This window comes from Ailuropoda melanoleuca, chromosome 6, assembly GCF_002007445.2.
Source record: "Ailuropoda melanoleuca isolate Jingjing chromosome 6, ASM200744v2, whole genome shotgun sequence".
Lineage (NCBI taxonomy): Eukaryota > Metazoa > Chordata > Mammalia > Carnivora > Ursidae > Ailuropoda > Ailuropoda melanoleuca.
In genome coordinates, this window is record NC_048223.1 from 36449125 (window position 1) to 36461936 (window position 12812).

General features: G+C 42.7%; 1 protein-coding gene across 1 annotated transcript in view; it reads left to right on the plus strand.

Moving 5' to 3' along the window:
* Positions 1–12812, plus strand: part of SCN11A (sodium voltage-gated channel alpha subunit 11) — an 87294-nt gene that overhangs the window by 20093 nt on the left and 54389 nt on the right. The window contains exons 5-10 of the mRNA XM_002930005.4: positions 557–660; positions 5127–5300; positions 6056–6119; positions 10673–10814; positions 11373–11570; positions 12404–12577. Coding sequence (XP_002930051.1) covers positions 557–660; positions 5127–5300; positions 6056–6119; positions 10673–10814; positions 11373–11570; positions 12404–12577 — 856 coding nt within the window. The remainder of the gene's footprint in view (positions 1–556; positions 661–5126; positions 5301–6055; positions 6120–10672; positions 10815–11372; positions 11571–12403; positions 12578–12812) is intronic.

A 12812-nucleotide genomic window follows, 5' to 3' on the forward strand; every position in this document is an offset into this window, starting at 1 on the left:
AACATTACTTAGTTTGTGCCAGCCATTGTTTTAAGCACTTTGCATATGCTTTCCTATTTAATATTCACGAAAGCCCTTTGAAGTAGATGCTATTAATATCGGAGTTTTACACTTGAAATTCAATGATTGGGTGCTCCTGGCTATTGAAAGGTAGTGTAGTGCAGTGATGAGGGCTCTGGAGACTGCCTGGGTTTCTTCAGGGCTTGGCCACATGGTGAGACCTTAGGGAAGTGCACTGGGCCTGGAACTTGATCGTTAATAAGTGTTTCGATTGATTTCTGTTATCAATGGATGTAGCCACAACTGCATACTATTTCAAGAAATCCTCATCTATGTCCAAATATAAAAATTAGCAAGCATCCTGTGCAATCTGTAGTCCACAGCAACAGAGAATGATATTACCAGACCCTGAGATGAAGGTGAGGCTGATAAGGCAAAGCCCCAGATTTCACCATGGTAGGTACAGGGCCCATGTTTATTTGTGGCCTTTGTGGAGATATACAGCATGGCTGTAGGACTGAGTAGGCCCAGACTTTTCCTGTGCTTTGTCTTATAGGTTTGCAACATACGTACCAGAAGTCAGGGAAAGCGGCTTCAGTCTGTCATCCCTGCGTACCTTCCGAGTGTTCAGAGCTTTGAAAGCAATTTCAGTGGTTTCGGGTAAGTCACTCTGACTTTCAACATTGCCTCTTAGCAGGAGGAATGTTCTTTTATATTTAAAATTTTCTCAAAATGTCATATAAACCAAAACCAAACAAATTCTGCTTTACTCATTTATTTGATCATTCAGCAAATGTGTGTTTGAGCATATGTCTAGACACTGTGCTAGCTGCTTGGAGTGTATCATAAGAGTGAGTGAATAGACAGAGGTCTCTGCCCTCGTGGAGTTTACATTCTGGGTTGGGGTGGGGAGACAGACACTAAGCAATAACTATAATTAAAAGGTAACTATCTATCCCGTTTAGAAAATGATATGTGCCATGGAAAAATAAAAAGGAAAAGTAAACATGAGGGCTACTGGAAGTCGCAGGGGTCCAGGGATGCAGGATGCAGTTTTCAAGAGAGTAGTCAGAATAGGTGTCATTGGGGAGGGGAGATGAGAGTGGATTTGAAGGCAGTGAGGGAGTTTCATAAGTAGATATATGGGGAAGAGTGTTCTGCACACAGGCAACAGCCAGTAGTGCAGGGACATAGGAATAGAAAAAATATAGATGGGGCTGAGTAGACAGAATGAGAGGCCAGGTGGTAGAGGTGGGACCACATGGGAAAAGGGAAGGCACATAACCACTAGGAGCACTTGAACTTTGCTCTGAGATAAATGGACGCCAGGTGAGGGCTTTGAGAAGAGGAGTCACATGATCTGGCAGGGGTTTTGTTTTTATTTGTTTTTATGGAAGTAGAGGTGACACACAATGTTACATCAGTTTCAGGTGTACAACATAGTGATTTAACAATTCTATAAACTATGCTGTGCTTACCACAATTGTAGCTACCATCTGTCACCATATGATGCTATTACAATACCATTGACTATATTCCCTATGCTGTAGCTTTTGCCCCCCATGACTTGTTCATTCCAAAACTGGAAGCCTCTGCCTCCCACCCCCCTTCACCCTTTTGCTCAACCCCCTCCTCTTATCCCCCTGGCAATCACCAGTTTATTCTCTGTATTTATGGTTTCCATTTTGTTTTGTTTGTTCATTTGTTTTGTTTTTGAGATTCCACATGTAAGTAAAATCATGCAGTATTTGTCTTTCTCTGTCTGACTTATTTCACTAAGCATAATACCCTCTAGGTCTATCCATGTTGTTGCAAATGGCAACATCTCATTCTTTTTTATGGCTGAGTATATATATATATTATATACATATTATGTATATATAATATATATATAATACACTATATATATATATATATATATATATTATATATATATATATATAAAATACACCACATCTTCTTTATCCATTCATCTAATCGGACAGGTTTTAAATGGACTACTCTGGCTGTTGCATGGAGAATAGAATGCGGGGGAGCAAAGGTGGAAGCAGAAAGATCAGATAGGAGCCATGGTGATCACCACGGAAATGTGCCACTCAGATCTCCTGCTGCAGGGAGCATAGCTGACTGATGATCCCAGCTGCCACATCTCTAGATTCACAACTGCATACATGTTCATGCCAAGATCACACTTTCTCTGCATGTCAGGGAGATTAGAGCAGGCCCATTCCTAAAGGATAAAGTCCTGAAGGACTGTAGCTCAGGGGCTCCTCAAGAGCCTGGTTGAGACTCTCTCACAGTGGCACTACAGTCTGAGTCTCTTCTTGCCCAGTCCTGCTTCCTTACCTCTCTCCTTTCCCAGGTGCCAGTCCTGTGTCATAGTCTGAGGCTCTCCCTGCCAGCTGTACTAGCTTCCCCTTCTTCTTCACAGGCATGTCACCCAACAGATCTCTTGCACTTCTGGTTCCAGAGTATCTGCTTCTCAGAGAACCCAAAATGACACAAGAGGCCACTGTCATAATCTAAGAAAAAAGATGGTTGTGCTCTCAGATCAGATGGTGGTAGAGGATTTGGTAAACAGTGGTCTGACTTTATGAATTTGAAGGTAGAAACAATAGGATTTCCTGATAGGCTGATTGTGTGATGTGAACAAAAGAGAAGAGTCAAGGATGAGTCATGTTTTTTGGCCTGAGTGACTGGAAGGATGGAGTCATCACAGACTGACATAGGGAAGGTTGTGAGAGGAGCAGGTCTGGGGGTCAGATGAGGAGTTAGTATCAAATGGAAGTATCAAGTAGGTAATGAGGTTTACAAGTCTGGAGTTCCAGGCAGCAGCTTGGGCTGTAGATAACATTTTGGAAATCAGGAGCCTATAGATGATATTTGGAGCCATGAAATCTGATGAGATCACCAAGAGAGTGAGCTTAGATAAAAAATAGAAGAGGGCCAAGAACTGAGTCCCAGGGCACTACCACCTTAAAGGTGAAGGGAGAAGGGGAGAAACCAGCAAAAGGGATGAGCAGGAGATACCAGAACATAAGAGGGAAAGGTGGATCCTGGAAGCTATGTAAGGAAGGTGTTCTGTGAATCAGGATGAAGCTAAGATGGGTTGTGAGTATGAACTGGAGTTTATAAAAAATGAGGTTATTATGGCATACCTTCTTCTCTCCTTCCTCTTTCCATTACATTAAAACAACTTTATTAAAAAATATTCCCTCTCTGGAGTTCATTCCCCCCTTCTTCTTCTCTTCCCTTCTAATCTCTTCTATCAATTCTTAGCTCCACTACCAAAACTCTAGGCAATTTGGATTCTTTAAGAGGCAGTGGGTTATTTTTTGAGGCCTCAGAAAAATAACTGCATGGTGATAAACTGGCAGCCAAGGACACTTTATGTAGAATTTGTCCCTCTCCTCCTTTCCTTCCTCTTTTGCAAGTTGGACCTTGGTTTCCCAGGTAAAGTTAGGGCCTTTGTGCCTTGTGTTTCCAATGGGCAAAATATACATCAGGCAGTCACTTAGCAGCTGTAGTGTTTCCTTCTTCAACTCTAAGCAGGTGAACATAGTCTCCATTTTGACCCATGAAACACATGAGATCCCTGGATACATTTGGAAGTAAGGATGTGAGGTCTGATCTTTAAAGGGACTTTGGAAAAATTATTCAGGAATCAGAACCTTCTTTCATCCAGATCCTCTCGCTTTGGAGAAGACTCAAGCATGTTGCTATAGATGAGAGTCGGGTGTAGATGAGGTTGAAGCATCTGCTTGTTTGGCTGCAGCTTGGACACAGTGAATATCCCAGCTTATCCTGAAGCCTCCTCCTTATGTGGCACCGCACTTTGTGGAAGGGTCATTTGCTGCAGGTTTGGACTCCCAATTAGGTGTCACTTTCTGTTCTCAAGTCTACCAGTCATGGTTTACACTGATTAGTTGAAATGATACCACTTTGTGTCATCTCACACATTGTAAGTCATATCTGGTTGTTTATCTCTCCAGCTGTGCTGAGAGCAGAGCCCCTGACTCAGTGGTGTACTGGAGCTGACTTCTTCTGGCTCCTCAGCAGCAGATTGTGCATGTCCTTTTCCAGCTTTGCATCCAGGGATGTCATGTGTTAGCTTGAAACCATCAGGGTGAGAGGGCTTTATGGAGGGAGAAAAGGGATCTACACTACATAATTCAACAAAGAAATCTGTAAATGCTATAGATGGGACTTTCTCTGCACACACACTCCTCCCCACACACAGAAAGCTGATTTTTAAAAAAAGGCTATTTATTTGAGAGAGAGAGAGCGGGGGTGGGGGAAGGGGCAGGGGAAGTGCTGAGGGAGAGAAAGAGAGAGAGAATCCCAAGCAGACTCCATGCTGAGTGCAGAGCCCGACACGGGGCTTGATCTCATGACCCTGAGCAGAAATCTAGAGTCAGATGCTTAACTGACTGCACCATCCCAGCAACCCCAGAAAGTTGATTTTAAACATTTACCATTGTACCACAAGGTTATGTCTTTCTTATATTGTAACTTGGCAGCCTAGCAGTGTGCCATGGACACAGTAGGTGCTTAGTAAATATTTCTTGAATTAAAAAAAACCTATTATAAGTAGTAATCTGAGTTTTTTTTTTTTACCTAGAATATTCTCATTATCTGGGTCCAGACAAAGCTCCTCCTTCTAGCTCTCTGCCCCCCAATTTAGCACTGTTTCATGGCACTTTGCATACCTTGTAGTAGGTAGTGACTACTGAATGTTAAATACAGGTCTATCTCCTCTAGGGTGGCCTCATTTTGGCTGTGGTGCTGCATGAAACTCCCAGCTGTGAGGTGTCTGCACAACTGTAATCAAGTTGTTTGTATAGGATGTTTCTACTCAGAGTTTTCCCACTAGCTCTTCAGAGCAACCCTGTGGCAGACACAGGGCAGAATGAAGAGGCTGAGCTCTAGACTGAGGGACTACTCAGTATCATACAACTTCTCAGGAAGAGTTAGAACCAGAACCCATGGCATCAGAATCCTAGGCCAGGCCAGTTTCTGATTCCAGCCTGCAGTCGGGTGACGTTTGATACCTTGGTTTTTCCCTCCCTGCTCCTTGCCTGTGTCTGCTGTGTGTGTGAGTGGGGACTTGTCCTTCTCCTCCCCAGGTCTGAAGGTCATTGTTGGGGCCTTGCTGCGCTCTGTGAAGAAGCTTGTTGACGTGATGATCCTGACCCTCTTTTGCCTCAGCATCTTCGCCCTGGTAGGTCAGCAGCTCTTCATGGGAAGTCTGAACCAGAGATGTATCCATAATGACTGTAAGAATATGGATAACCTTGATGGTAAATATTCCACCTTTCATGCCTTGGTCTGTGCATGGTTAACTTTTATTGTCATCACTCATACTATCTATAGATCTGCATTACAGAGTCTCTTAGGAGCAAGGATGACTTCATCCATTCAGGGTTCTCATGCAGGCAGATGTGTTTCTTAGAGAACTGCCTCATTCTTTGGGTTTCCATGGAGAAGGCAAAGCCTGCAGCCATATCCACACAGGTGGTGTCAGCTCCTATCCGTTCCCCTGTGGATCTGCCCACTTCTTTGTCATGTTTTGCAGAAGTCTTCAGAATGCCTGTATTGGTCCAGCAACTTCCCAGCCCTCCTCTTTGGGTATTTTCTCCAATGATACTACTTCTTTTTCTGCTGCATCCTCTCCACACTGAGGTCAACCCTACAGCAATTTCATGTGTCTGGGACCTCATGTGGCTAACCCCTCTCCATGTCTGTCTTGGTTTATGAGCTTCTTATGGGCTGAGTCTGTGTCCAGCTTCCCCCGGGCATGGACTCTGGTTCAGTTTTATGCACTGAGAAGCCTGGGGGACATGTTGGTGTCACCGCTTCCTCCTCCACCTTCTTCCTTTCCCTCCTTTCCTCTTGCTCCTTCCTGAAGGCTTGCGCTCTGGTTCCTCTCTGGCAGTCCACTTTGATCATTTCAGAGGGTTCCAAGTCATTTGTTTCAAGCAAATCTGGCATATTTGCTATTCTCTTTCCTTTCAGTTTTTTTTTAAACCTGAATTTATGATTCATTCCTTCTCAGACAATTGCTTTGAAAAGAAAAATTCCTCTGAATTCAGAATATGTGGCACCTGGATGGGTAACAGGTAAGAGGTTCATATATCCATTTTCCTCCCAAGCACAGCACTGGTGGACCTTTTGGGGTAATGTGGCAAACAGTCTTCATCTAATGACTTGTGGAAGCGGTGATGGCAGTAGGCAAACAGTACTGATTATTTCATGTGTCTAGGTGTCTAGTTTAGATGTGCATTATTAAGTTATTAATAATTCACGATTATGATTATTAATGATAAAATTAACCAATTAATTTTAAAATTAGTAATAAAATGACACACTTAATTATAACTAATATTATAATAATTATTTCCAAGTGTTTAGAGCAACTTTCTCCCCCAAGTTATGTTGAATTTGTAGCTGAAAAAACCTACTGAAAATGTGATATTTTGACTTTGTGCAGTGGGTATTCAAGACTTTCAAAGGGTAGGAAGAATGTTATGACTGAGAGCCCCAGGGAGTCCTTATTTCCTGTCCAGTGGCATGGACCTGATGCAAGACTATCTGAGCATCTTCCTCTGTTTGCTCATGTGTTGATCACCACTGCCTCTAATTTCATATACAGTTGTATGTGTGTCCATACACATTCACCCTAGCGGCTCATAGCTCTCTGGCCCTTTAGGGATACCCTTCTTTCTTCCAGAGTATCAGTGCTCTCTGGTGAGAAATTCAATTCAGGATGATTTAGTGAGTGTATTTCAAATTAAGGTGATATACTAGTCACTCTGATAAAATAGGCTAAACTTGTTCCTCAATAACAAATATGTATCAAAGGCTGATAGCATGCCAAATTCTGTGCTATGCCCAAAGAATGCAATTATGAACTAGAGATCACTTCCCTCTTGAATCTGGTATCTCACAGGAAGGAGAGAAAGTGTGTTTGACTCCTTGAAAGTGTGATAAGTGTTTTAAGAGAGACATGTAAGTACTGGGAGAAACTGAACAGAGGGCGTAACCCCGTCTGTAAAATGAGGGACGTGTCCTCTAAAGCCACCTGGGATGCTCATAAGTTCAGATTTAGTCAAACTCACAAGACATCATAGTCTTTAATCTAATACAAGGATTACTGGGTTCTATAAAATGATCCACGACAGGACGCACTGCATCTACAGTGCTTTCATTTAATGAGGGGACCAATAGCTGTTACATACAGTGCTTCCTTCACCCCACACAAGTGGTTGCTGTAGGCAAAATCCAAGGTGAGGTGGGCCACTTGGATACAAAGACACAGGAGCCTTGGCTTCCAGCTGTTCCTTATTGTGTCCTTATCTCTCTAAGCTTGTGTGCTGATCATAGCTCTCTAGTCTTGGCATAGTCTCAAAGCTCAGGAGTTTTATAGAAGACTGGCTCCTAGTACATGACCTTCCCCATTGATCATAACACAGTAGTTTCCAAGGAGATGGCAAGTCTGAGGTCACCTTCAGGGGCAGCTCTCTGTCTGTCCAGGGCCCAGGCCTAGTTTTCAGTCTTTACTCGCTGCCTCCTTTCCTGAGAACCAACTGACTGGTGACCACAATGTGGATATAAAGCATGAGTAGGAGGTTCGGGTAGGTAAGGAGGTAGAGTGAACAATTTAGGTCCATAAAATAGTAAGGGTGAAGGCTTTGGGCCTGAGGACATGAGATCGGGTGCAGTAAGAAGCCCAGCAGCTTGTTAGACAGAGAGGCAGGAGACAAGAACTAACACCGTAAGACCTGGTAGCCCATCAGTGCCAAGGATTTTGACATTGATCATGAAGGAAACAAGACTTGAGCAGATTAGTTGTTTGTAAAAGTCACTATGGCTGCTACGTGGAGAATGGATGCTTAGAGTAGATGAGGCAGCCACTTAGAAGACTAGGTTGATACAGATGAAAGTCACGAAGTAGTGCAGTGGAGATGATGAGAAATAGGTGGATGAATTCCAAAGACATTTAGGAGACAGAAAGAACAAGATTGCAAATTGAAGAGGGGGGTTGGCATGTACACTATGCATAAGTGCATGTGTGGGAGGATGATGGGAAGTGTTGAGGGGAGAAAACTGTTAGAGGTATTTCTTTTGCTTCCGGGGTGAGTGACTGGTGATGTCTTTGTCAAGATGGGAACACTGGAGGAGAGACTTAATCACCTGTATAGGTTGACAGGAAGGTATATCCAGACAGGGGGATATTGGACAAAACAAGCTAATATTTTGAATGGTGACTAGGAAGTAAGATAAATCAAGTATGTTAGGTTCATCCCCAATAGATTCCTGGAAGATAAGGGTGCTGGGACTTCAGGGTTTCATGGAGTTCTGGTAGGGAAGAGGGCACAGTGGATGTCTTCCTTCTGAGTCACCCTAACGCCAAGCCTACCACTCACTGAGTACTACTTTGCCCACCAAGCAAACTCCCAATCAACTTGTCAGGACCTCTGATTAAATGTAACCGAACAACCCAGGCTCACCAGATAGCTGAAGAAAGACTTTGGCATAAAGGGGGTCGAGATAAAGAAACAGGAAAAATGAACATTATCGTAGTTCAGGCAGCTGTATAAAATGGTACAGACTTATAGACAACAGAAATTTATTTCTCACCACTCTGGAGGCTGGATGTCCAAGATCAGGGCACTAGCTTGGTTGGGTTCTAATGAGGGCCCTCTTCTGGATGTAGGTGGTAGTCTTCTCTGTTGTGTCCTCATATGGCAGAAAGGGAGCTCTCTGTTGTCTTTTTTATGAGTGTGCGAATCCCATCATTAGGGCTCCGCCCTCCAGCCCTAATCACCACCCATAGTCCTCACCTCCCAACAGCATCACACTGGAGATTAGGATTGCAATCATGAATTTTGGGAGGAACCAAACATTCAGGCCATAAGAGCCGTGGACAAAACAAGAGTTCAGAGAGAACCAAAAAGGACTTTTAAAACTTTAGATAGGGTCCTCAGTGAAATTAAGAGAAATATTGTATACATAAAAATGAAAATAGCTCATTATGAAAAAGGAACAGTCACTGAACAAGAAAGATTTTTTTTTTTTGGTAACGTGATTACGAAAAATCAATAATAGAATTAAGACATCAAGTAGAGGTAATAGTCCAGAAAGTAGCAACAAAAAACAGAGACAGAAAATATGAGAATAAATATCAATCCAGAAGTCCCAACATTTGACTAAACAGAAATTCCTGAAATAGGGCACAGAAAAAACAAAAGGGAGAAAATTAGCAATGCCACAATACAGAGGGTTTTCCTGAGCTTGAGGATTCAAGTCCCTCAGCGTCCCATAAGGTGCCCAACACAATGAATGAAGAAGGTCCATGCCAAGTGCATTATTGTGGCCTTTCAGGGAAAAGACTCTAAAACCAAAAAGAAAAAGTTCACCCACAAAGGAACAAAAATCAAAATGGCATCAGAATTCTCAATAGCAACACAGGATAACAACTGCACAGTGCCTTCATATTTCTAAGGAAAAATTATTTTCAAACCAGATTTCTACTTCTGGCCAAACTATCAATCAACTGTAAAGGTAGAATAAAGATTTACGCACATATGCAAAGATCACCCAGTCTTCTTAAGAAGTCACTTGAGATTTGCACCAGAAAAAACGAGAAAGTAAAACTTGGAAAAAGCAACACACAAGAGCCAAGAAAAACATATCCAACCCCAGAGAGCCATTGACACAGGCCGCAGTATTTTTCTGGAAAAGGGATATAAGTAGTGATGAAGTGAGATAGGATGTTGAGGAGCTAACCCTCATCTTAGCAGGAACTTAGTCACCAAGGACTAAAGTTGGTATATATCAGCATAAACATTACCTTTAGAGATATGTACATAAAAGAGTTGAAAGCTGTTGACTTTGCAGTGTGTAAATGATAGCTAAAGAATGATGGAATGGTTTTCATCTCGAGCCTCTTGGTGCCACATGATTTTTAAACCTCATGCATGTATTACTTTGATCAAAATACTGTATTTATCAAAAATGGAGAAAGTGCATGACCTTAGTATTATCTGGTAGATACATTTAATGATGTGTGCCTTGGTGATTTGGGCAAAGACCTATGTGCAAGAGATATGTTTGTAAAGTAAGACCCAAATGTTTATAAGAACAAAAGACTGTTAACAACTGAAACCCTAAATCTTCACCATTAGCAGAGCAATTAAATAAATCATAGAACTATAAGACATGAAAAGAAATATTTTCTTGTATGCTTGTGTGGAAAGACCTCCGAGCTATATTGTCCCATGAAAAATGCAAGGCACAAGAGAATAGTCAAAGAACATTCCCAATATGTATTGCAAAAGAGGTGCACTGGTACATACGTGCTTCTCTTGCCCTTTATTACCACTAATTGTTCACTGTATCATTGCACTTAATTTTTAATGAAAAACTGCTAATATGAGCTTACTAATCAATCCATCTGAAAAGAGTCAGTGAGTGCCCCCAGTAAGGGATAGGCTGGAAGGCTTGGCAGGTGGGGCATGGCTCCTCTACAAATACTCTGCACTCAGGACTTCCCCGTATGAGTCCGTGGCCCTCAGAAGAGCCGGTGCCTTGGCTGGGATGAGTAGGTGGTGGGAGGGAAGCTGGCCTGCAGGGAATGTAATTCCTCCTCTGTTCCCTTGTTTCCCTCTAGTGCCTGTTCTGAAAATTTTCAATGCAAACACACCAAAAGGAATCCTGACTATAATTATACCAATTTTGACAACTTTGGTTGGTCTTTTCTTGCCATGTTTCGGCTTATGACCCAAGATTCCTGGGAGAAACTTTATCAACAGGTTATCTAATTATTCTCTCTCGTTCTCCTCCCCCACTCCCTCTTCCCCCTCCCTTCTCCCACCCTCACCCCTCCACTCCTTCCTCCCTCTCTATTGCTCATCTATCCTTCTGTCATTTATTCATAACTTACCATCTATTCTTTGTCATCAGTTTGTCATCCTCAATAGTTGTACTGTTAACTTCTACCTTAGATATTCTGTTAGAAACATCAAAAACCATCTCCTCTCCCTAGAAATATTAGCCCTCTCCGGTGCTTCAGTCTTCACAAAGCATTCCTTTCTCACCTGCCTTTTAAATTCTAAAATGCAACTACCCTTGAAAAAATCATAACAAAATACCACATCTTACATGGGAATGCAGAGATGGCATCTGATCCCTGATGGGCACCAGGAGTCACTGGGTGATGGGTGATGGGAGGCTGTAGACGATGCTGTGGGCAGCTGACCCAAGTAGTGCTGGGGAGGACTGGTTGCTACTGTATCATGTCTGCTTGAGGTGACAGTCACCCCTTCGTAGAAAAAAGTTTTAGAGGCAAGTGTGTGCTCTGTTCTTTGCAGACCTTGCGTACCTCAGGGCTCTACTCAGTCTTCTTCTTTGTGGTGGTCATCTTCCTGGGCTCTTTCTATCTGATTAACTTAACCCTGGCTGTTGTCACCATGGCTTATGAGGAACAGAACAGAAATGTAGCTGCTGAGACAGAGGCCAAGGAGAAGATGTTCCAGGAAGCCCAGCGGCTGCTGAAGGAGGAGAAGGAGGTAAGGGCACACAGTGTCAGAAAGTGGGGTCTGCTTTGGGGTGGGGCTGCAAAGGCCATGAGATTTGTTCTCAGAGCTTTCTCTACTGGTGCTTTTCGGAGAATTTAAGCCCCGTGAAGACTGGCTCTGCTGCTGTCTCTCACTACGATATCCAGGCACAGAGCTCTTGAGAACAGGGGACCCTAGATTTTCTGAAACCCAGGCTTTCTAGGGCAGACCCCAGACTGCAGGCTAGAGGATAAAATGTATATATATGTAAACTAAGGCTCTGCTGCAGGATTTCTTATGGGAATCTGGGAATGTATGTGTTCAGGGCCTTTGCTTGGGAGGGTTTGGGAAAGCAGTAATGGTGCTCTAAGGACAACAGCTGTGGTCACCTCTCCCTTCCTGAAATTCCTTTCATATTTATAGCCCATTTTCATTGCTTCCTTGATATCATTTTCCCAATTCTAAGATTTCAGGAACATGTTTTATACTCTTTCTCATCCTCCATAGAGATTTGTCAGTGGGGAGCCCAGCATGTTTAATATCTGCATCATCAGGCACAAACATTTATTGAGTGCCTAGCACATACTGGACTCTGTGCTAAGGGTTAGTGGTAGAGATATGAAAGAGTTAACCTTGCTTTTGAGACCACAGTTTCTGTGGATAAACAGAATATGTTCCTCTGATAAATAGTAACAAAGCTAGCATATTCCAAGTAGGTGTTGAGCAATCTCAATGGTATGATGCTTCCAGAACAGAGAAGAGAATGCTCACGAAAGTCAGGTCATTTGCAGCGTTCTATGGGGAGGTATAATCTGTTTATTAATTGCTTTTGTTCACTTTCTAAGGCTCTGGTTGCCATGGGAATTGACAGAAGTTCACTTAATTCCCTTGAAGCATCATCTTTTTCCCCAAAGAAGAGAAAGCTTTTTGGTAAAAGGAAAAGAAAGTCCTTTTTTTTGAGAAACTCTGGGAAAGACCAGCCTCCAGGATCAGATTCTGATGAAGATTTCACAAAAAAGGCAAGTCTTGGCCCAGGAATTAATGATACTATAGCACTGTTAGGGGAACAGGTCAAGTTGTCAGTCTACTTGAAAGGATTCATTCATACATTAATCATTTACCCGTTCATTTATTTGTGCATACTTTCCCACATCCATGTGTCTATTCAACTACCCATTTATTACAAGCTTCTATTTGAAGGGTTGACAGTGTTTACTCTCTGCTTGGCACTGGGGTAAGTACTGGGGGTAAATG